At 42.7% G+C, this 26,731-nt stretch overlaps 1 protein-coding gene across 1 annotated transcript; it reads left to right on the forward strand.

Moving 5' to 3' along the window:
* The first annotated feature begins 483 nt into the window (after positions 1-483).
* LOC148454296 (perforin-1-like) lies at positions 484-17,352 on the forward strand. The gene is made up of 3 exons (XM_088461079.1): positions 484-1,013; positions 6,036-6,408; positions 16,153-17,352. Exons 1-3 carry the CDS (start codon positions 484-486, stop codon positions 16,858-16,860), a joined length of 1,611 nt encoding a protein of 536 aa, XP_088317205.1. The 3' UTR covers positions 16,861-17,352.
* Positions 17,353-26,731: the final 9,379 nt, after the last annotated feature.

Consider the following 26,731-nt stretch of genomic DNA (forward strand, 5'->3'; position numbering starts at 1 on the left):
TGGAGGCAATTGAGGGGAAAGAGATGTTGTGGCAAGTAAAGAGAGCATCAGGGTCAAGGGATGTTTTTAGAAGGATTAGGGTCATGACTTCATCTCCAGAAACAATGGAGAAGTAATTTAGAGTTGTCAGGATGGAGGGGGAAGATAGGGTGATGCCATAGGGGAGGGCAGCTCTATAGAATTGGAGAGGGTGGGGCAAGGAGGGACTGGTGGGAGATGATGTCCTGATGGATGGAATCAAGTTTGGATGTGAAGTGAGTTGTATAATCAAAGGTGGTGAGTGAGGGAGGGGGGCAGTGGAGAGAATTCAACGTAGCAAAGAGACTATGGGGATCGATGGTCCAGAGCAGAAGTAAAGGGTATTGTAGATAGGTCAGGGCAGGATATTTGTTGTCCAGTATTTTTTGTGCTTCATCCTTGATATTTATAATTAGTTTTAACCTAAATACATTTTTCTTTCCTCTTCTCCTAGGGCCATTGAGTATGTCGCTTTTCTCCATCATCCTTCTCTTCTTCCCCCAGATATGGGCTACAACATCACCCAATCTCACTGCAGGCTGCAGACCTGGCACAATTGCTGAGTGCAGGAATGCCCTCTTTGTGCCGGGTCACACTCTGCTGGGAGATGGGATTAATATTCTCACCATGAAGCCGACTGGATCGTTTCTGGTTGACATGCAAGACGTTGACAATGAATGTACAGTGTGCAACAACCCTTACGAGAAAAACGTCCTGCAGAAGCTACCAAAGGCCATGGTGGACTGGAGACCTCAGCCTTCCTGTTCCAAGAATATTATTAGCTCCATCTATCGATCTGTAGTATCATTGGCCAACGAAGGAACTGATGCTGTGAACAATGACTGGAAGGAAGGACTATATATACCCACAAAATACCTTAATTATAGAATCTCGGTGGGTGGATCTCATTCTAAAAATGCCAAGTTTGCGGAGAGTAAGAGCATCAGCGACAAGTACAGCTTCCTCAGCCACAAGGTGCAATGTACATTATACAGGTACAGCCCCCAAATAATGATAATGTATCGTACACCACAACCTGTCCTCTGCAATGTACTGTCCTAGCATCTTCACATCATGTGCTGTTCTCGAACCCAGCTACTTCCACTATCTAACTCTCCATGTTGTTTTACCCATTTAAATGATTGCCACTTTAAAACATCAATCCGACGCGCCAAAATCTTTCTGATGCCAGCAAACTCACAGGCTATTACATATCCTCCCCATTCAGGGTACTCAATTTCCCGAGCAATGGCTTTTGCAAGCCAGTTTCCAGCCATGAAAATGTAAACAGTCATTAATATTAATTGCGAAACGCAAATTTGCATTTTATATCATTCCCATTTTAAATATCGGGGTCAGAGCAGGCAAGAACTGGTCCCTTCCACATGCAGCCTATCTCTCACTAGTATAAAAATAACGCTCTACTGCTGTGAACATTCTCACTGCCTACATATATCAGATGATAAACAAGCAGATATAATATCTAGGGCGCCAGTGGGAGTGTATGGTTCACTCTGCTGGTATTCAAAGCTGCACACCTATCGGGGGTCTTGCCAAACCACCAACAATCAACCAGAAACAAAGAAAAATGATAGGTGGCGCTAATCTCTCACAGCAGACGGTATAAAAAATAATTTATTATTAAATACACATAAACATAATCCCTTGATTAAAATTCTCGGGAAAGGGATAATGCAATTCAAATCATAAACAGCTAACATATGAAAAAGACATAAATAAAATTAAAATTAAAAAACAAGTAAATAAGCATAAATCAGCATCAATAAAAGAGCCGGTGGTTAGTGATATCCAACATCCATATGGTATAAGATACGAATGTTCCTCTCCAAGTAGAGCAGTTGAAAACTGTGCACAGTGACCGCTCTACTAGGAGTTATATAGTTAATGGAGTTCTGAGTCACTGTAGCAATAAGTAACAGGTTTGCCAAAGAGCAACGATATTAGCAGCACTTGTATCCAATTGGATAAACGCTCCAACACAGACGGCAGATGAAAATGAATACAAATAATATCAGAGTGGTACTGGAGTCTCAGGAGCTCATTCAGAGTCGGTCGTGAGCGCCGAGCGCTCACGACTGACTCGATGTTGCCCTACAGCGCATGCGCACGACGGAGCCGGCTCCGTCGTGCGCATGCGCGAGACCCGGCTAACGACGGGTGATCCGTCGTTAGGGGTCTCGTCGTAGACGGGGCAAGCTGTCGATGTTGAGTGACAGCTCGTCCCGTTTTCTGGGCAGGCCAGGTGCGTGCTTGGCCAAACGGAGGTGTTCCAGTAGGAACGCTTGCCGTTTGGGGGCGGCCCCACTGACATCATCAGTGATGTCAGTGGGGAGCTTCCTGCTCGATCAGAGCAGGAAGCTCCCTGGGGCTTAAGGTTGACGAGACCCTACCTTAGGGTCTCGTCGTAAGCCCCGATGGTCGCGATGGTCTTGACCATCGCGACCATCACCCTTGTCGGTCATTAGAGCTGTGGGTGTTAACCCACAGCCTAACGACCATCATGGAGGCGGTCGTTCAGGATGCAAGCGGCCGCCCTGTTTCTGAACGACCGCTTGCATCCTACAACCGCCTCTGAATGAGGCCCTCAGTGTGTATATGCGCTCAACAGTACTCACAGTCCTCCTTCTATGTTAACCGCTCCAGCGGTCTGTAGCCTCCGTGGCTCTGATTGTTCCTCCAGAGACAAATATGGAACTAAATCTCCTCCCGGCACTGCTCCAATCTTGACTGAGTGAGCCTCACTCTCCCGCATAAGTCCAAGCGGTATCACATGCAGAGACCAGCAGTTTAGACTGATAAGTCAGGCGGAAGCGGAGCAGAAGTCTCGTAGCCGCAAGCGTGCAGTATGAAATGGAATCCCACCACCGGCCGGATACTCCGTGCCCTCAACGCGTTTCTCCACACTAGGCGGCTTTTTCATACACGTCCGCCTCTTGAAAAAGAGCGGAGAAACGCGCTGTGTGAGGCTCACTCAGTCAAGATCGGAGCAGTGCCGGGAGGAGATTCATTCCATATTTGTTCACACAGAACTTCTTTACCCAGCACAGTGAAGACTCTACTGGTTGTCAGGACACATCCATTATTTCATCAACTAAGTTATATCAACTGTTAGTGCATAAATAATATTGTAACTTGTACTGCACACTACCATAATATTTATCTGTAGGGTATTATTCCCTTATAATTAGGCAACAGGATAGATGTTATTTAATGCATGTCAACACAAGAAAGATATTGGTTATTGGGCTGCATGATATGACATTGTAATCCTGTTGCCAAAAGTTGTTTTCTTTTTATTTCTGCTGTGCTTATTATTATGCCATAGACCAGACAAAGGTACTAAACCTATAGTGACATCCTAATGGTTTATGCTTTGGGATGTTGTCACTGACGTATACTACTCAATAGCCTTTGTATTATTTGGGTATTTTTGTACTGTATAACATGACTGCTGATAAATAGGTGTATATTTATGATAAAGTCTATACAGCTCATCTTCCTCTCCAGACGTTCTACATCTGCTTCCCCTCTCCTTCAAGCCCTACACTGGCTCCCCTTCCCCTTCAGGTGCCAATTCAAGGTTCTTACACTCGCCTACAAAGCCCTCACCAAATCCTCTCCCACATACATTTCTGACCTTCTCTCCCTTCACACTCCCGCCCGTCCACTTTGCTCAACTAATGCATGCCGCCTCTCTTGCCAACTGATTACTTCCTCCCACTCCCGCATCCAAGATTTTGCCCGTGCTACTCCCTACCTTTGGAACTCTCTCCCTCTCCCTATCAGACACATCTTCAAATGGGCTCTCAAGACCCCACTACTTCATCAAGGCCTTCCAGCACTCATCCTAACCCACCTCATGCTCTTTCCTTCCTATCTTCCCCTTCTGTGTCACGCCTGTCTGTCTGGCCCTCCCCTTCTGTGTCACGCCTGTCTGTCTGCCCCTCCCCTTAGAATGTAAGCTCTCATGAACAGGGACCTCTTCCCTCATGTGCTTCTCTTTACATTTTCATCTACTCTCTACTCCCCATTAGGGCACCTAACACATGACTGCCAACTCCCGGCTGCTTATTGTGAGTGCTTTAATCGCTATTGCAGCAATGTATATAAGTCATGTCCCTGTCCTGCACTGTAATGTACTGTAAGTTACTTGTTTGTTGTTCACTTATTAGTTCTATGTACTATGTAAGGCGCTGCAGAACACTTGTGGCGACATATAAATAAAGGATAATAATAATAATAATACAGTACTTAACGCATGTTATACAGTAAGAAGGATAACACCGCCATCTGCCTGTGACTGGAGGTAATTCCTCTCATACTCATATATTGCATGATATTATAATTCAGGATTACCAAGAAAATATATTCACCCAATCTAACTGCTATTGAGGAGCGACTCCTGACTCTCCGTAACAAATTTTTTTATTAGAATATAAAATTATCTTCCTATTTTTTAATGAGTATATTAATCAGAGATGTGCGGGTTCGGTTTTGTTCGGTTCTTATCTGCAAATTATCGCCAGTTCGGATTAGTTCGGATTTCCCTTATTGGCTATCCAAAACACGTGAGAGCCCGGTAGCCAATATGATGCCGTTTTTGAGATCCGAACATATCCGAGTAAATCCGAGTAAAACCGAACCGCACATAAATGATATTTTAACATGATCATCGTTTCAAACAATTTTGTGAAAACAAAGAGTGCTCCGAAAAGGAGTCTTCTTTACCTTCCTGTGCAAGGAATCCCATGTTTCTCATTTCCCAATGTATTGAATATTCCATGTTAGTATATAAGGGAGCAGTGTTCCACTGCAATAGACAAACCTGCATTTACAAGAGTCAGACCCTCGGAGCGGCAGTTTTGGCGCTGCAGTGGTCCCAATAAGATGCACAGGAGGTCCTAAGACTCCTGCCACTTTCCTCCCCAATATGTAGAATTTTTTTTTAAAAAGCCACCGTTATAAAAAACTACTTACCTTTGCTAACTATAACTAAATAAGACTCCAGACTCCCTAAAACCTTTTGCTATTGGCGCTGACAATAATATACTGATAATCTATGTGTGTGCAGAAAATAAAACAAAGGGGATTTTGTCATGATTTGATCAAAGCATCCAAACCTGCAGCCCAGCGCCGAGGGACCCCTCCTTTTATCTGCAGGTCCCTAATACTAGCATATATGCCCAGCACACCATTACATTGCAGTTACATGTACTCACCTCCCAGATACAGGGGGACACATCTATACAGGGCATTAATATTGCCACGCTGCTGGTACCATGTATAATATGGGTGCACAAACATAGATTTGCAGTATATTATTGTTAGCGCCGATAGCAAAAGTTCTTCTCTTTTGTATACATTGATGCCATTAATATTGGCACGCTGCTGGTACCATGTATAATATGGGTAACACCGAGCGTGGGCATATTTCTTTTCTGTTTTGTCCCTAAAACCTTTTTCATCTTTTTTTGTTAAACTTTTTTTTGTCCAATGTGATCCAAATAATACTGTCAAAAAGATCTAAACATCCCCCTGAATAAAGACCCCCACGCCGCATCACTTGGTACTAAATAAAGTTGGGAGGTTCATGTGACTCCTCACCAGCCAGTGATGGCCTCAATTACCAAAATATTATGAAGCAGAAGGACGACTGATAAAGAGGGCATAAAATACTGTCAATTATATAACATGTATCTTTGATATCTTAGAGGCATTTGCAACGTGTATTCAGTGTTTTAAAAGGATAAAGTTAACATATCACGATGATAACAAGTCATGCCATTTCCAGGTTACACTATTGCAGTGTACTGTATTTTATCCATATATCTCGGATATAATTTACATTATACTATATCTTTATAATTTTTTTAAAGCACTACATAATGTACAAGGCTGCCTCATACGGTGACATTAAGCTTGTTGCTCTGCTCTTTATACAGAAAGCACAGTTTTAGTTATGTCTGAGATCTTACTTTATGCTTTCTTTTATGTAGTTTTGGTCTATCTAAGGAGCCTGCGCTGACCAAAAGCTTTACAGATTATCTGATGAAACTTCCAGCCTCGTATAACGCTGGAACCAAAGCAATGTACAGACGTCTGATAAACCACTTCGGCACTCACTACATTACAAAGGCGCAGATCGGAGGCTGGGCGCAGGAAGTCACCGCACTGAGGACCTGTGAAGTGGCTCTATATGGCATGTCAATGCGCGAGGTCAAAGATTGCCTGAGTGTCGAGGCTCAGATTAGTACAAATGCCCCAAATTCACATTCCATGGATGCTGAAATGAGGCATTGCTCCCAAAAAGCAAGAAAAGCCAATCGAAATAGCGACTATCATCAGACGTTCAATGAACGGGTGTGGCAGGTGAGGCTGCTGGTTTATATTCCCCAAAGATTAGCTACGTTGAAACAAATGAATTGAACATTATTATTGAGGATCATTGAGGAAATGATAATAATTATTATTATAATTATCCTGTATTTATATTGACCCACGAGGGTTCCACGGCGTCTTACAAAGTACATAAACAAATGAGCACACAAGAAAAACAGTTATTAGCAGTACAAACAATGCAGGACAAACACATGATGTATAAACATTGCTGCATAACACTGAAATAAGCAGCAGGGTCCCGTTTGGGGAGTTAGGAGGAAATGATAGTATAAGTAAGGCAAGGAGAAGCACATGAGGGAAGAGGGCCCTGCTCGTCAGAGGAATGTAAGCTCTAGGAATTAAATGGGTGGACTTTAAAATGAGCAATGGGTATCAAGTACATAAGTGTCCTGGTTGGGGCAGACAGGAAAATATAAAACATTGGAAGAAAATATATGTATTTTGGAGCAGAGGGGAATCATGACGATGGAGTTAAGATAAGAGAGAAAGGGAACCAAGCCTTGGAGAGAGAGAGAAAGTGTAGAGAGATAACATATCAACTAGAGATGAGCAGGTTCGGATTAGTTCGGATTTTCCCGCCAAAGTCAGATTTTTCCCGCCAAAAATCGGGTCTCAGAAAGAGGCAAAACGTCATCTTTTGGCCATGAAAGATGATGTTTTGCCTCTTTCCGAGACCCAATTTTTGGCAGGAAAAATTCGAATTTGGCGGGAAAATCCGAACTAATCCGAACCCGCTCATCTCTAGTTATCAACCAATCAGCTCCTAACAGTCATTTTTAAAAAACACAGCCTGTAACATGATAGGAGCTGATTGGTTGGTACTTCATATATCTCTCCACTTTATGTCTGTGCAAGGTTTAGTACATCTATCTTCCCCAAAGGAAAGAGACAGGTTGCTGTGTTTTTTTTTTTTTTTTTTTTTTAATGAATAACGATACAAGATACAGTATAAGAACATAGTAACATAGAAGAATAATGAGAACAAGGAAAATAAATAAGTGAATCTACTGTACCTTGGATTGATTCATTTAATGAAAGCCTGATTTCAGTCTATGTCATGAATTGCTTAACAAATCCTCACATAGGCTCCTATTTATCAAATAATATTTGCGGCATATTCCCCGAAAAACACCTGTTTTTCGTGGGGATACCAGCAAATATTAATTATCCCTCCAATGTTTGAATGAGGAACCACAGCAAAAAATATACCATATATTCTGTGGTCCCCCCATCTCCGACAGCGGCTGAAGCCCCCATAGGTTTCTATGGTTGTTTGGTAAATCTGAGTTTGGCCCCGGCAGCAAACACCATCAGCATCAGTAGATGGCATCAGCCTGTGCAGCCTATGGGCTAAACTTCGCAAAATTACAGGGAGCCACATGTTTAGTACCGCGCATGTTCTGTACCGCGCACGTTCAGTACCGCGCATGTTCAGTACCGCGGCGTGAGACACAATATAACTGCTAATGCGATCACTTCACTACTAAGACATGGCAGAGATGGGCTACTCTCAGAGCCGTGCATGTGTTTTTTTGATACATTCAGGTGGTAAATAATTTTGTATTACCACGAATAGCGGCAATAAGAAATGACAACTATCGGGTCGAAAAATGGATAATTGATAAATATGCCCCATAATCAATTAGACAATAAAGTCTTAAAAAGTTTGTTTCTGAAAATATATATATATTTTTTAATATTTTAAACCTGGTAAAATTGATTCATAATTTTGAAATACCACTGCATTCTACTCAAGTAAGTAAATCCCGGAGCCGGAATCCCGACACCAGTGGGGATCCTGGCTCAAGAATACCGACCTTCGGCATGCCGAAGATAAGTATCGGAGGGTTAAAGGGGGTAAGGTTAGGGGTTAGGCTTAGGTACTAGGGAGAGGGTTAGGGTTAGGTACTAAGAGGGGAGGGTTAGGGTTAGGGCACCAGGGAGGGGGAGGTTAGGTTCAGGCACTGGGGGGGGGCATTAGGGTTAGGCATCAAAGAGGGAAGGTTAGGGTAGGGAGATGGTTACATACTGACCAACAAGTGTCGGTATGTTAAACCTGACGGGATCCCGGCATGGGAATTCTGACCACTGGGATCCGGACTGTCGGCATTACACACCCATCCCTTATCAGGGTTTCAATGCCACATGAATTAAGAACCAGTAACCTTTAACACAGTGCTCTTGACCATTTTAGAGGTGCTACCATCTTTTCCAAGTTGGATCTTAGAGGAGCACATCAGTGAGGGGGATGAGTGGTAGATGGCTTTCAATACCAGTGGTGGCCATTATACAGTACAGTCTGCTTTCCAACCTTCTACTTCTTTCCCCCACCTTTCCTGTTCCTCCACTCTCAACCACCTCCCTCCCTCCATGGCCTTGCTACCCCACCACAAAGCCCTATGGCCTGCTGGTTCTGCCTGTCACCTCCAGGGCTGCCAAGACAATTTCTGGGCCCAGGTACAGCAACATCCTGTGGGACCACAGCATGTTGGGCATGACTGCACCCATTTGTGAGTGGGTCTAGCATGAGAGATGCACCCACTCACAGGAGCATGGCATAGCACCCAGCAGCTGGGATTAAAGTAGTCACTATCAGGATGGCGGGACAGTCCCATAATAGCTGTATTTTTTATCAGGATGAATTTAGATGCTAATATGTAACACACAATAATTAAAGTGCTACAACTTTATTTTGTACATCTCTCATGTAAATAACACATAATCAAATTCTATTTTCTGTCATAGAGACAGATGAAGGAAGGACTTAATCTTGACATAACATCAGGTTATCTTATATACACACATTCCGCAGGACATATCCTAACCCACTGCTCCATGCTCCTTCCTCACTATCTACCCCATCTGTGTTGCCCCTGTCTGTCTGCCCTTCCCCTTTAGAATGTAAGCTCTCACAAGCAGGGCCCTCGTCCCTCATGTGCTACTCCTCCCCCTACTTATAGTATAATCTACTCCTAACTCCCCACAATGACACCAAACACTCGGTTGCTCATGTCCTCCTGCTTGTGTTATGCAGCTATGTGTATAAACCATGTCCTTGTCCTACGTTGTTTTGTATTACTATTAACTGTTTTCTTGTGTGCTCATTTATGTACTGTGTAAGGTGCTGTGGAGCCTTTGTGGTGCCATATAAATAAAGGATAATAATAATAATAATAATAATAATAATAATAATACTTTATGATGTCTTTTAGTTTATGCAAATTGACCTGTGTTTTTTTTTTAGAACTTAACAAGAAAAGTTGCCATTACGTACTTTATCAGTTTATAGTTTTGTACTGAGACAACATTCTAATTTATTTGCAGTACAGTAAGATCCACAGAGAGTATGTCATGAAGATCCTTACGTGTTTTAGAGTGCAAAGAAAGGACATATACACCAACTAAATATTCATGCAAGCAAAAATACTGTATTAGAAAGGACTGACTTGTCCTGTATGTATGAGCAGTGGTGGTACCACCCAATGAGTAATATGTTACAGGGTACAGGAAAGACTCACATCAGGGGTATCTTCTTTATATTATTAAAACATACATTTTCACTATTTGTCAATAGTAAATAATAAATATCACTAATAGGACAAAAGTATTAAACAATTACTGCAACAAAATCCAGAGGTATTATATGTATATTTGAGTGCATTTATTATGTCCAGTATGGATAGAACCATAAAGTAGGGTAGTGTAACTGTGTTCCAAATTCTACAGCTCACTGTGGGGCATATTCATCAAACCTAAACTTTCCCTGGAGGTAATTAGGTTTAGAACTGGCATGGAGTTCTACCTAATTACCAGAGGAATTCATCATTCCTCCTCCCCATAATTATCTATTCCGAAAAGCTGTTATTTTTGCGATGACGGCTTTTCAGGAAATAGATAGTTCTCCTTCTCTACACTAACTTATCGCATCTGGAAACAGTGCTGCACATGCGTTGTTACATTCGTTAACCCAGCACATGCGCAGCACTACCTACACCTGCGGCAAGTTTGTGTCCCCCCCTCCGCTCACCTCCCCCCGTTCAGCACTCACCTGCCCCCGCAGCAGCCTCCGGCTCCGTCTGCTGGCCTGTCACATGGTCTCCCAGCACAGCACAGCACTGTTTAGAAAAAAAAAAAAAAGTTTTCTATTTTTTTCTAAACTTTATTGTTCTCTGCTGGGAAAAACACATGACAGCATAGCAGACGGAGCCAGAGGAGAGTCCAGAGCGACGGAGGGAGACGACGGGGGACCTGCACACGCTGGAAGCAGGTAAGTGTTACCTACTATTCGCCACCTCACAGTAGTGTATAGTAACACCATCAAATTCCAAAAATACATAATTTTCGGAATTTGATGAACACCATAATTTCCATATCCCCATACTAATGTACTAATATCCCCGTACTAATGTACTAATGTATGGGGAGAGTGGAAATTACCGCAGGGGGACTTAATACAGGAGATATCAGTGATATCTCCTTGCTAAGTATCTTCATGAATACTAAAATAACGTTAATTAAGGAAAATGTCCTTAAAAATTTTATTTTATGTTGATGAACAGACCCCTCTGTGCTTTGCAGCAGTGAACATTGAGTGAGAGATTTTTACTGACAATTACCCTAAGAAATGGAACACTGCAGTTAATCTGTCTCTTTGGTCCTGCTGTCTGTTGCTTGCCCCTAGGACATTGACCAACTGATGAGAGATTTACTAGGGCAATTAGAAACAAAGTGTGTGGTATCATATTGAATTTTAAACTCAATATTGCTACATTCGGAGTCATGAACCTCTTTTTTCAGTTCTTATGCTTCTTACAATAAATTCAATAAGACACCACGAGTTAGTAATTGAGAAATCATTAGTGATTATGAGCAGACTAAAGCTGGTCACACATGTAAAGATTATCTGTCCAACCATCCAATTAGATGATTGGTTGGAATGAAAATCTGGTAACATATGAAAGCAAATGATTATCAGCAATTTGCTCCCAAACGCTGGAAAATGGACAAAAACTGTTGTTTGAACAAATTGTTTAGATCAAACATTTAACAAACTTGTCTGACGACCATTTTCATCTGTTTTCTGGCATTTAGGAGCAAATTGCTGATCATCAGTTACTCCCATACATTACCAGATTTTCATTCCAACCAATCAACTAGTTGGCTGGTTGGACAGATAATCTTTAGATGTGTGGCCAGCTTAAGGCACACAAGATCAATTACTATACAAACAAATTACTTAGCGCTAATCAAGCAGGGGTTTGAAATATCAGTGCAGCAGTAAAAAAGAGGTAATTATCAACCTCACTAGCAGAAACAAAAAAGTAAACAATCTGTGCTCTAATATTATGTCGGGATAAGATGAATACAAATATATATGGATGTAGAATAAATATTTAATACACCTAAAAATGAATCACAATAAACATGACATATGAGTTGTAGTAAGGTATAAAACACAAACATATGAATATAAGCACAAACACATAAATAAATATAGGAGACACATAATCTGTTACCAATTAAAAATAACTAAGTGAAACATATACTAATAATCAAAGGTATCTAGGCACAGGTGGAGTTGATCAGACTCCTGACAAATTGTATCCCAATAGCCAGAGACAAGTTGCAAAATAGAAACTTATTAGAAATAGACAATAAAACTGTGTAAACCAAAAATTGGGTCAATGTTCAAAAAAAGATGTAGATAAAAAAGGATTCCTGGGTAAACAGATACTATTGAAGCTGTAGTTAATAACGGCTCTCTCTGAGATGTAGATTGATGTAAAAATAGGCTGCCCGTCACACTGACGAATAATAAACTATAATACAAATCAAGGGCTCAGCTATCAAGAGTGCTCCAGCTGTATTAATAGAACACAGTCCAGTTATATTGTATGGACACTTATGCTGATTGATAAGTAGCAGTCCGGAAAAAATACTCTAGTGGGTACACAAATAATATCAGAGACAATGCTGGCTGCCTGTGACCAATGGTATATCTGGGGATAATAACAGGACAGTATACCTTGAAATCTGTGAGTACTTGCAAATAGCACTCTCAGTCAGCTTCTGTTCCTGAGCACCTGAGAGGCAAACGATGATGGTAATAGCCCGGCAGTTTAGTGGCAACTGATGGCAAACTCCGTGATGGAGGCTAGTCTACGTCTTTATGTTGATCCTGACGGGATGGCTGGAAGCTGCTGAAGTGGCAAGCAGCTCCTGTCTCCATGTGATGGCAATGTAAATACCGGCGGAGAATGATCCACAGGCTGGAGTCACGTGTACCCGCTCTGTAGGAGACCTGTCTCAGTCTCAGCAGTAGCCCAGCTTTTGGAAAGTCCCGGCAGTGAATGAGCAGTTGGCAGCTTGCTACAGAGGGCACCGTATGAAGAATGGGAGAGTGCCCTGGAAGCCTGTATATGAGAGCAGCAACGCGTTTCAGCTACACTGTAGCCTTCTTCAAGCTAGAATGTTCTACTTTGTTTCTTTGACCTTATAAGAAACAAGAAACTGACGACCACTTATTTGTTTATACACGATCAATGCCCAAATATCCTTGTGATAAAAGGAACTCTGGGTTTGTGACTCGGTAGTCCATCTGCGCATGCAAACACCAACGTGAGAGCCGTAGGGTACCGTGGGAGAGATCCTATTGGATCTCTCACTGGGAATATTGTGAGAAAAATCCCATAGGCTTCAATTGGGTACAAGCTCCAGAGAGTTTAACTTTCCAGAGCTTTGTACATATAGGAATGCATTTTCACTTTACTACATCCCACCCTATGTGGTTTAAATATTATGATGTTAATTCACACAATAGGCATACTGTATGTAAACAACAGTTCAATATTATTTCACATTGGTGCTGCACACGGTGTACACCATGCCTGTCTAGTGGGTTCCGTTCAGTTTTTATTTTGCCAAGACCATTGGATACCTACTTCAAATGAAGAGGAGCCCACCCAAGGATTTGGTAAGTATGAAAGTTTGCTTCTCCTGTCCCATATAGAGGTTAGCAAAAAGTTGATTAGATCTCGTGCCCATATCGGTCCCAAATGTTTGTAATAAAATTGTGCCTCACAACCAAAATAATTGTCTAAAAATACAATCAACTGATGATAATATAAAGGCATGTGAGGTCTTTGATAATCCATTATCTTTTTTCAAGAAATATTGCACTGCTAAAGTGTCTTTATCATGTGGAATATGTGAATTCAGTTATTCCACATATGTCAGTAAATAATAACTGTCTTTCCATTGCTTTATTAATTGAATTACAAAATGTCAATTGCACCTATTATAGGATATGTATTACCTCACATGACTCTGTAGAAAAGTGTCAACATAATGAGAGAGATTATTATTTAAAGTCCCAATACCTGAAATTGGCAGTTTAACAGGAGGGTAAACAGGGCCGGTGCAAGGTTTCCTGGCACCCTAGGCATTTCTTCAGCCTTGCAGCCCCCCCACCCTCAGATAGCTACACAAGCCCTTATACAGTGCCCCCAGTGGTGGCCCCCTATGCAGTTCTTCCAGTAGTGGTCCCCCTATGCAGTGCCCCTAATATAATGCCCCCAGTAGTAGTCCTACCTATGCAGTGCCCCAGGCAGTGGTCCCCCTGTGCAGTTCCCCTTATATAATACCCCCAGTAGTATTCCCCCCATGTGCAGTGCCCCTTATATAATATCCCCAGTAGTATTCCCCCCTGTGCAGTACCCCTTATATAGTGCCCCCAGTACTAGTCTCCCCCTGTGCAGTGCCCCTTATTTAGTGCTCCCAGTACTAGTCTCCCCCTGTGCAGTGCCTCTTATATAGTGCCTCCAGTACTAGTCCCCCCCTGTGCAGTGCCTCTTATATAGTGCCCCCAGTACTAACCCCCCCAGTGCAGTGCCCCCAATAGTAGTCCCCCCCAGCAATGCCCCAGTAGCAGCCTCCCCCAGCAGTGCCCCCAGTAGTAGTTGTGCCCCCAGTAGTAGCCTCCCCCCAGCAATGCCCCCATAATAATCATGCCCCAAGTAGTAGGCTATCCCCCAGCAGTGCCCCCAGTAGTGATCTCCCCGCCAGAAGTGATCTCCCCCCCAGCAGTGCCCCCAGTAGTAGTGCGGTGCCCCCAGTGGTAACCTCCCCAAGCAGTGCCCCCAGTAGTGATCTCCCCACCAGCAGTGCCCCCAGTAGTAGTGTGGTGCCCCCAGTAGTAGCCTATCCCCCAGCAGTGCCCCAAGTAGTGATCTCCCCCCAGAAGTGCCCCCAGTAGTAACCTCCCCCCAGCAGTGCCCCCAGTAGTAACCTCCCCCCAGCAGTGCCCCCAGTAGTAACCTAACCCCAGCAGTAATCCCAGACAGACACAAGCGTATAAAAAAAAACTCCACTTACCTTAATCCCAACTCCGGCGTCCGCTCCTCTGTCCCCCAGGTGGGCGCTTTGCATGATGGGAGAGATGTCATGATGTCACTCCCATCACTCGCTGCAGGAGCCGGAAGATGGAGCTCATGAGTGAGCTCCAGCCCGGCTCCAGCAGTGGGCGCAGCAGCCGGTGAGAGTCTGTCTGACTTTCATCTGCTGCTAAAAAAACACACAGCTGCAGGCGCCGGCGACTGTGTGTATGTTCCTAATAGTGTAATGCGGACGGCACTTATGTGCGGTCCACACTACCGCCCTGCAGGGCGGGCGCTCTTAGGCAGCTGCCTAAGTTTGCCTAGTGGTAGCGCCGGCCCTGAGGGTAAATGAGAATAATAAGTAGGTCCCACAGGATGTTGAATACAATAAAAAAATGTTATGTATCTATAGATGAAGAAATTAATAACATTTTCCATGTGTTTATAGATTTTGTGCATTTTCCAAAGGCTAAGTCTAAAATATCTTTCAATTTACTTTGCACCTCAATAACAGATACATTATTATTCATATAAGTATGCAGAGTTAAATAATTGTCTATAGGCCTCCTGTAAATAATCTGAGCTACTTTGCATAACCTCCTTTGTCTGCTCGCTATAGACATATATCCAATCGTACATATTTCAACCCTTTACAGATTAATAAATTGTCTTTTTCTGCCATCTAACATTCCTCCATGGTGGATTATCAATTTGAACCTTTCAATTAGAGATGTGATGTTCGGTTCTCAGAATCCACCCAAATTTCAAGAATCCAGATAAATCCGATTCGCAGTTCTGAACTCCTGAGGAGATCCAGATAAATCTGAGTCATGGTTCTGATGTTTTCATGATTCAGAATTTGGATTTAAATCTAAATTTCAGGCTTTGGATATCATAAATTACATCATTTTAGCTGTTTTTTTTTTACATTTTTTATTTTACAAAGTCCCAGATCCAAAACCAAGACACTTGAGGGTGGTTTTGCAAAACCAAAACACGAAGATGAATTTAGATCAGAAACCAAAAACAAAAGACGGGGGTCAGCGAACATCTCTACTTTCAATATATGATCCACTGATTTGTAAGGTTTAAAATTCTGACTCTTTCAAACATACAACTTAGAATGAACCAGCGTCTGCAGAAACCTTACAATAAAAAAGGATCAACCATCACCGATGCCGAAGTCTTACTACTTGCGTCATTTGCAAAATGAAAAGTCTATGTCTATGTGAATAATCCTCTAGAGTGTAGCAAGTCATCAGTAAATGTAAAATAAACTCAATCTTTCTTTCTTTCTTTCTTTCTTTCTTTCTCTCTTTCTTTCTTTCTTTCTTTCTAGGTAATTGGAGGACAGGTGACATCTGACCTTCTTTCTGGTAAAAGAAGTTCTTCTGCGTTTGACAAGTGGGTGGACAGCCTAAAGACTATGCCTGGTCTGGTGACCACCTCCCTGGACCCCATCTACAACTTAGTGAGGTGTGAGGGTCCAAAAAAAGACAATCTCAGACGTGCTATAAATGATTACATAGAGGAAAAATCCCTTAAAATGAAGTGTTCCTGTCCTGGCCGCTCATATGTTAGTCCTGGAGAAGATTGTTCCTGTGGTTGTCAAGATACCAAACATATAAACTCAGACTGCTGCCCAACAAATAGAGGACAAGCCAAGCTTCATGTGACGGTCAAGAAGGCCAATGGCCTGCATGGTGACTACTTTACCAAGACAGATGCTTATGTGAAAATTAAGTTTGAGTCCACCAGCGTTACGACCCAGACCATCTCGAATGATGATAATCCACAATGGAATATTGAGTATGATTTTAATATTGTAGATCTGGCAGCCAACAAGAAAATAACAGTAGAGGTTTGGGATGAGGACAACGAGTCTGATGATGATCTTCTGGGGAAGTGTGAGGAAGCTGTGACATCAGGGGATGTATCACGCATCTGCTACCTGAACCATGGGAGCATCACCTACTCTCTTAGTGCCCGATGTGTCACTCACCTCCAGGGCCCCTACTGCCAAAATTACAGTCCTTCTCCATCATAATATTTATTCTAGAATATAATCTACTGGTTCTTAGATCTTGCTTCATCTAGGGCTGTACATAGAGTTGGGGCTAACGTTCACTATTCTCATTATTCCCATGGAACAGTACAAACACCAGGACTGGTGCAAGGTGTCTGGGCACCCTAGGCAACATTTTACCCACCGCCCCTGCTCCCACCAATACATACAATGCCACATATTAGTGACGCTAATTTATAATATGCCACACAAGCCCCAAAATCATACTGTACCTCATAACACTGCCCCCAATTCATAGTATGTTATGTTCCACAATATATTATATGCCACACATTTGTGCTCCCAATACTTAATATGCCGCACTTACATGCCCCCAATACATATGCCACACAGCTGTGCACCAAAGTTATTGTATGCCATATAGCCATGAACTATACCAAACAATGCCCCTAGTACATATGCCAAACATGTGCCCCAAATTCTTTATATGCCATACAGCTGTGCCCCAATACATTATACCACACATCCATGCCCCAATATATTTATACCACACATCTGTGCTCCAATATATGTCAGTACCAATTACCCACCACATACATCCACACTCACCCTGCCAACACTCATTAAACCCACACACACATACACTAACCCTGTGAGCACTCAGTAAAGCTATCCCAACACACAATAAACCAACCTGTCTGGGACTGAAGGAGACATCCTTTTTTATGGGGGGGGATTCAGCGGTGCCCTCCAGTGGCCAGTGCCCCTAGCAGCCACCTAAATCTGCCTAATGGTAGCACTGGCCCTGACAAACAGCATTAGATATTCAACTCAAGAGTGAATATGTAGTAAATCGATATGTTGGATACATTCTCCTTTATCCGTCATTTCAATTCTAAGGGCCTGACTTAGAGTTGCATGAACGCGCATTTGTACAATGTAAAGATTCACCTTACGCAAAAGTGACGCACTGTGAATGCGCACAGATCACTTCCATATTTAGCATTGCACAGATCTTTCACTTCTGGTCCCTTGTGCTTAGAGAGACAAATCAGGGGCCATACTGTGTGTGTGTCGTACAGAAAGCGCATAATACGGGTCTTACCGTCAGTGACATAGACCTTCCCTAGACATCATTTGTGCACCTACATAACCCAGCGCAGGTTTGGCGGTAATGATGTAACAACTTTGCTTTGTGGCCATTTATTCTCTAGATTTAAGGTTGGACGTGTCTTGAGATTCTTGCGCACAGGACACACAGAAACAAGGGCGCAGATGTATCTTCTCTCATGCTCAAATCATGATAAATCAGGTCCTAAGTAACAAAAACAAAAAAGTCATGCCTCCATATTTTATTCAATGCTGTCCCAATTTTCTGTGGCTGACAGGGGTGTGGTCTCCAGAAAACTGGCTGTGGATAGATCTGGGCGAGGCTTGGGCAGATAGGAGGTGCGGCCTATATTGCCCAGCTGGGAGGCATTAAAATGCGAATGTAGTCCATATAAAATGTGATTTTGTGCCGATTCCCTGAGCAGCGCTGCACTAAGCAGGTACTGACCTTGTCTGCATTGGTAACGAAAACCCTGACAGCGTATTTTTGGTACATTTCCAAAAGTAGTCAAAGTTATCCTCAGCAAAGGTGCAGGGGATCTGATGACTTTGGAGACAGCTATTTGCTGCTTGTGCTAAAATAATCAACGTAGTTCTCCCACCCTATAACCTGAACCATTATATCTATATAGTATGCTGTGCTCTGATTCTATATGCTTCCATTAATCCACCATGCTACTCTATACTGTCTTTGTATTGTGCACCTTATATTCTAATCATATCTTGAGAACCAGAAGTCTATGTAATGGAATGTAATGTTGTTTTACACCATAATGCCAAATTCCAGACGCTATTACTATTGCTTTGCTGTGTCTGTGAATAATCCATCTTGCTTAGCAATCTTATTAAAAGAGTTAATAAAACACAGCAGTGCAGATTCCTCTATGGTGGTTCTGTGACCCTGCGCTTGCTCAGGTGAGTGTAGATTTATGGTAAAGTGGACGGGTTCATGAGGCAAGAGATCTGCACTTACTGAGGAACAGAATCTTCTACTGACCAATGGGAGGAGCTGGGGGGAGTGAAGGCACGCTGGTGAATGTAGGGAGCGGGTAAAGTGGCACACGTAGGTTGGTGGAGCACAACAATGGGATGACATTTTAAAAGTAGGTGATGGGGTGAAGTAGAGACATTTGTAGCTTTTTCCGGGGTTTTTTTGCAGGGCGCTGGCTCAATCCCACTCCCTATTATATTACTGCACAGGCTCTGAGCTGGTGGAGATAGATTCTCTTCCTGTGCAATTAATGGGACACATTTTGCCCCTTTCAGATGGCCTTTGTCTGAGAAGCACATCTCTGGGTGCCCTTTGTCTGAGAAGCACATCTCTGGGTGCCCTTTGTCTGAGAAGCACATCTCTGGGTGCCCTTTGTCTGAGAAGCACATCTCTGGGTGCCCTTTGTCTGGGAAGCACATCTCTGGGTGCCCTTTGTCTGAGAAGCACATCTCTGGGTGCCCTTTGTCTGAGAAGCACATCTCTGGGTGCCCTTTGTCTGAGAAGCACATGTCTGGGTGCCCTTTGTCTGAGAAGCACATCTCTGGGTGCCCTTTGTCTGAGAAGCACATCTCTGGGTGCCCTTTGTCTGAGAAGCACAACTCTGGGTGCCCTTTGTCTGAGAAGCACATCTCTGGGTGCCCTTTGTCTGAGAAGCACATCTCTGGGTGCCCTTTGTCTGAGAAGCACATCTCTGGGTGCAGTTTGAGAGAAAACAGAAAAAAGATATTCCAGTGTATGGGGCACAACTCACTATGGGCGGGATGTGCAAAACATCGCATCCGCGTTGTGGTACATCCCGCCTCTCATCGGGTACATACCGTGGTATGTACTTAGAAATGCAGTGTACATCACAAAGGACAGCTCTCCCCATAATAGCTGTCCTTTGTGATGCCCCCGGATAGAGGGACTTCCCAGTGTAACACCGGATCCAATTGGATCCCTCTCAGTGGGCGTCCCGATAAGAATGCTGCCCATAGGCTTCTATTGGGTAACTCTACCTGAAGATGGCATTACCATCTTTATCCATCTGAGCTTAATCCATCTGAGAAATGCAGTAAAACCCCCCCAAAACTAAATTTTCGGGGGTTTTACCATTTTTTTCACGTTAGTACATCCCGCCCTATGTATTCTATAGAAAATAACCTTTATTGTAACCAATTAAAAACATGGGGGTTAAGGCAGCCATTAGTAAATGTAATAATACACATGAGCAAATGATAAGCATAAATTAAAACCTGTCTCTAAATGAGACTAAACAAACAATTCAACAATTTGCATTTACAGCAACTAATATAATTGCTGAAAAATAAATAAATAATAAAAAAAATAATTAATTTGCTATTTTCGCAGCACCTGTCACATAAGCTGCTCAGGGAAATAAAGATTTGAACTAAAATGTTTTGGTGCTTGTGGTAAGTGTATAGAGTCACCAGCAGGGATGGACAAAGAAATCAGCAGTATGTAATAACAGCATATAATGTACATGAGCAGATGAACAGTTATCTATAGCAGAAGACAAAATAAAGGGCTCATGCTAATAAATATTTGAACCATTGACAATATATGCCACAAACATTAAGCAAATCAGCAGTTTACACTGTAATTGCAGTAACAAATATAATTAGGTAAACAAATTAGTAGTTTGTTATGTAAACAATGGATATTGAGTAAAGTGCAGGTGCAAATAAATATATCAACAATTGACTAAGACCATCACAAATGTTTATTGCAATAATAAGGTGTTTGTGCTGTGTACAAAAAAAAATAATATAGATTAAAAAAATAGGTTAAAAACAATTGCGAAAATAACACAAAACATACAGTACAAATAAATGTGGTATAGGTGAATAGACAAAATATATATTGGACGTTGCCAAGGACCCATATTAGTCCACATAATAAATACCATAAAGGTCTTGAAAAAAAGGAAAAGGAGAAGAAATTAAGGTTCAGCAATATTCCCTCTTGTTGTAAATAAAGATGAAGCAATAGAGCCTGTGTACTTATGAGCACATGGATCTACTTTGCCAAGTTGCAGTAATGTATTGGACTGGGGATGAGAGTCCCTGTATCTGTGACAAAGTGAAAACACAACAGTACTGTCTCTGCTGTCAGTGTGACTCCTGTATTTCCCTGACACAGAGGCAGTGCAGTGTAAATAAACAGGGCCGTGGCTGATGAGAGGACAGTGGAGGGAGAGATAGGTAAGATACATGTAGGTTATGTAGGTTCCTGCTTGGACTGGGGTCCGTGGTGTGGGAGATCTTTGTGTGCTTGGAGACTCCCCGAAGACGTGGCCAACGCACGTTTCACTAGGAGGCTTTATCAAGGAGGCTTATAGTATATGGGATGTACTCAAAATTCTGACCATTGGCATTCTGGATGACGAAATCCCGATGCCGGAATCCCAAACCTGGTACAAGAGGGGGAGATGCCGATACCAGGAGCCCGACAGATGGCATTGCAATGGTAAGTACAGTGGTAGCCCTTAGGTTTTAGCCACGGGGTGGAAAGGGTAAGCTTTTGGCACCCCAGGGGGTTTAGGGTTAGGCTACAGTAGCAGGGAGTTTAGGGTTAGGCTACGGACAGGGGGGGTTAGGGTTAGGCACCACGGGGGGGTTAAGGTTAGGCATTAAGGGGGGAGGGTTAGGTTTAGATACTAAAGGGGAGGGTTAGGGATATGATGCAGGGTAGAGAGGGTTAGGGTGCACAACAGAAGGGATAGGGGGTTAAGGAGGGATTTTAGGGTACTTACCTCTCCCCTGACAGTATTCTCAGTATTGGGATGCCATGTCGGTTTTGACAGCAGGCATCCCGAGGGGCCGGGATTTCATACCCAACCTATAGTATACATAGGGGTTTATGCAATACTTGCCTACCCTCCCGATTTGGTCGGGAGCCTCTCGAAAAATTGGGTGCCGCTCTCAACCTCCCGGGGAGGCAGGCAATCCTCCCGGCTGCCGCCCACCCTTCCTATCCCCCCACAATTACCTTTGAAACCCCTGCAATGCTGAATTGCATCATTTTGGCCCCACCCCCTGCTTCACAATGCCTGTAATATCGGCATTATGTAATGGGGGTGGGGCCAAAATGACGCAATCACATGGCTCCACCCACAAATACTCGTAGTCTGGCCGGCCCCCAGTCATGCCGAACTGGCTGCTTCCTCCCAGAAGGGGCAGGTAGAAAGTCGGTAAGCCTGGTTTATGTATCAAGCAGCGTAAAAGCATGGAGAAGTTACCCATACCAACCAATATATATATATATATATATATATATATATATACTATATGGAAGGAGATGGCACTCCACGACTATTGAAAAAACTGCAGACAAAACGGTGTCTTAATAGTCAACGTTTCAGAGCTCTCTGGCTCTTTTATCAAGACAAATATCACAAAGTTTACAAAAAACAGACATATATATACACATACCTGAGATTAATCACCGCAGTGCACATCCACGCTGTCCCTCCGGAGTCCCGATGACGTCATCGGCGTGAGACACGCTGGCGCTCGGTGACTCACTAGGGGGCGTGTAACTAACGTGAGCCATCACCATGGTAACCCCCTTATACAAAATAGCACGGCAGCATACTGTGAATGAAGAACAGATAATATTTCACTGGAAGAGTCTGGATGCCAATCGCAAATAAAACTAATGACACTAAACGACCTGTGTCTCAAGGCTGAGCATCATATCAACAGGTCAAGCATAAAGTTATGCATAGCAATAATAGATAAATACAACGAATTGAAGAACATCTAACCTAAAGAAATATTGTAATCGTGACACTAAACTCACAAAAATTATAGAAAACAATTGAAGGACAACATTTCATTTAAACCTCCTGGATGCACAGTTTGCAAACTGTAAATCCAGAACGCTTCTTTCTGTAACAACATTCTATCCCTATCTCCTCCTCAAAGGTTCGGTGGAACCCAATCAATCATTTTAAACCTCATAGATGACAAGCTGTGGTGGTGGTCCCTAAAATGCTTGGCCACTGGTTGATCAACAACCTTACCCTTAAGCGCAGCCCTGATGTGAGAGCGATGGAGGGCCATACGCTCTTTAATTTGTCTAGATGTTTTGCCGACATAATACATACCACAGGGGCATCTAATGAAATATACCACAAATCGACTTGAACATGTTAGAGGATATTTGATAACAAACGGCAAAACATCTAGACAAATTAAAGAGCGTATGGCCCTCCATCGCTCTCACATCAGGGCTGCGCTTGGGGGTAAGGTTGTTGATCAACCAGTGGCCAAGCATTTTAGGGACCACCACCACAGCTTGTCATCTATGAGGTTTAAAATGATTGATTGGGTTCCACCGAACCTTCGAGGAGGAGATAGGGATAGAATGTTGTTACAGAAAGAAGCGTTCTGGATTTACAGTTTGCAAACTGTGCATCCAGGAGGTTTAAATGAAATGTTGTCCTTCAATTGTTTTCTATAATTTTTGTGAGTTTAGTGTCACGATTACAATATTTCTTTAGGTTAGATGTTCTTCAATTCGTTGTATTTATCTATTATTGCTATGCATAACTTTATGCTTGACCTGTTGATATGATGCTCAGCCTTGAGACACAGGTCGTTTAGTGTCATTAGTTTTATTTGCGATTGGCATCCAGACTCTTCCAGTGAAATATTATCTGTTCTTCATTCACAGTATGCTGCCGTGCTATTTTGTATAAGGGGGTTACCATGGTGATGGCTCACGTTAGTTACACGCCCCCTAGTGAGTCACCGAGCGCCAGCGTGTCTCACGCCGATGACGTCATCGGGACTCCGGAGGGACAGCGTGGATGTGCACTGCGGTGATTAATCTCAGGTATGTGTATATATATGTCTGTTTTATGTAAACTTTGTGATATTTGTCTTGATAAAAGAGCCAGAGAGCTCTGAAACGTTGACTATTAAGACACCGTTTTGTCTGCAGTTTTTTCAATAGTCGTGGAGTGCCATCTCCTTCCATATAGTATATATATAGAGTCTCTCTATTAGATTGGCACCCACGCAGGCTGATTTGATAGTCTGAGTGCCGGTCATTGGTTTTGTGGATATATATATATATATATACATTAAGCATATATTACTTGTATCAGAAGCTGCCTTGCATCTTTAATCAAAAACACCTTTATTAACATAATAACAAGTTAACTCTAATAAATACAGACACAACAACTGTATATGGCATTAAAATTAGTCATCAATTTATCAATAATATTAAAGAAAAGATGGTGGCAAGGAAAAAGGGGGGAAGGCAGACCAATATATAATTAAATAACATGAGGCTCTGCAACTAGAATGACTTTAAGATGTCACAAAAGGTGCACAGCTAGAAGTCAAAATCTCCTCCGTATCATCGCCAAGCAGCTGACACACCACTGTGTGACCTGCTGCACACTGCTGTGAAGGAGAGTGCACCTGCTGCGCACCACTGTGAGGGAGAGTGCACCTGCTGCGCACCACTGTGACGGAGAGTGCACCTGCTGCGCACCACTGTGATGGAGAGTGTACCTGCTGCGCACCACTGTGATGGAGAGTGCACCTGCTGCGCACCACTGTGATGGAGAGTGTACCTGCTGCGCACCACTGTGAGGGAGAGTGCACCTGCTGCGCACCACTGTGAGGGAGAGTGCACCTGCTGCGCACCACTGTGACGGAGAGTGCACCTGCTGCGCACCACTGTGATGGAGAGTGTACCTGCTGCGCACCACTGTGATGGAGAGTGTACCTGCTGCACACCACTGTGACGGAGAGTGTACCTGCTGCGCACCACTGTGATGGAGAGTGTACCTGCTGCACACCGCTGTGAAGGAGAGTGTACCTGCTGACACACCACTGTGAGGGAGAGTGCACTTGCTGACACACCACTGTGACGGAGATTACACCTGCTGCACACCACTGTGACGGAGAGTGTACCTGCTGCACACCACTGTGATGGAGAGTGTACCTGCTGTGCACCACTGTGATGGAGAGTGCACCTGCTGTGCAACACTGTGATGGAGAGTTTACATGCTGTGCACCACTGTGACGGAGAGTGTACCTGCTGCACACCACTGTGACGGAGAGTGTACCTGCTGCACACCACTGTGACGGAGAGTGTACCTGCTGTGCACCACTGTGATGGAGAGTGGACCTGCTGTGCACCACAAATTAATATTTAATTTTATTTAAATTAAATATAAAAACTATTTCAGTTTAAGTGAAATGATTAAACATGTCAAAATTGGGCAAGGTGAATGTGATATATAATATAAATAGATCTATAGACTATAAGTAATTTAGTTTAATGCAATGAGTTGATATGTCTAATGATGTGCATGTATAAACAAAGACTCCCTTTCTAGAATCACAGCTTTACAAAATCTAGTTATATAATGATTAGCAGACCCATAGTAACCTATTTGTAACCAAACCTAATCACCCTGGGCTGATAATAATGATATACAATAATGATATACAATATACACTCAAAGTAATCAAGGATTCCTGTCAATTAAAATGGGTTGTTTTTCTTTTAGGAAATGTATCTGTTGCAATGGATAGATCACCTTTTTATTGGACAGATGCTAAGGGTAAAATGTATGAGTTAAAGGAGAGAATAGCTTGTGATACAGATTTGGTGATATACAAGATCACATGTGGATGTAATAAAGTATACATAGGGAAAACGAAAAGATGCCTTCAAATCCGCATACAAAAACATCTCAGAAATATCAAAAATAAAATTCGTACCCATAGTCTAAAAAATACATTTTCAGGAAGTACATGAGTCTGACACTAGAAGTTTTAAATTTACAGCTATAGAACATAGATCCCATGGGTGGTAATAGAGAGTTAACACTCTCTAGGAGAGAATCCTTTTGGATTTATTTATTAGATACCCTTGTTCCCAAAGGTCTAAATGAAAATATTGATATTGGTTCTTTTTTGAACATCTGATGGCTACTGTTGTGTCTCTATCATTAATTCATTAGAGATGTGTGTATATTGTATATCATTATTGTCAGCCCAGGGTGATTAGGTTTGGTTACAAATAGGGTACTATGGGTCTGCTAATCATTATATTACTAGATTTTGTAAAGCTGGGATTCTAGATAGGGAGTCTCTGTTTATATTTTTTTCATTAATTTTATATAATCATATATTACAATCCACTTAGCTTAATAGGATTGTATTTACTTTCTATTAATTTTTATATTTTTAGATTTAATATATTTTAGTTTATATATATATGGTCCCTGAGAGTCCATCAACATGTGTTAACTATATGGGTTTTATGATGCTGTAAGTTGGGAATGGATACCGATTTCTGGGTTGTGCGTTCCACTGGATGGAGCGCAGACAGCGGTTGCTAAGCAGCCATTAAATTAGCCCACTGTTGGCTTTCCTATGTAGCTTAAATCCATGTTGGTTGTATGCTTACGAGATTTGCGTCCCATGGGGTGGAACGCAAACCCCGGTTGCTAAGCAACCATGAAGTCAGCCCAGTCAATAATTTAACCCATTGGTCGGGCGCTTCCGGGATTTGTGTTCCAGAGGGTGGAGCATGGGTCCCGGTTGCTAAGCAACCACGGACTCAGCCCACTTCTGGCCGGGGGTTTATGTGTTGGAGGACATCTGCTGGGGAGATGATCACCATGTGGTGTTTGGGTAAGTTGTGCACGCTGCACAGTGGCCACGTGGGTTTCGACAGAATTATATCTCCAAAATGTCTGGGAAAAAGAGAGGAATTCACTCTCTTCCTTTGTGTCTAAGGACTAAATATTGGAGC

This window comes from Taudactylus pleione, unplaced genomic scaffold (assembly GCF_031769625.1).
Source record: "Taudactylus pleione unplaced genomic scaffold, aTauple2 ptg001014l, whole genome shotgun sequence".
Lineage (NCBI taxonomy): Eukaryota > Metazoa > Chordata > Amphibia > Anura > Myobatrachidae > Taudactylus > Taudactylus pleione.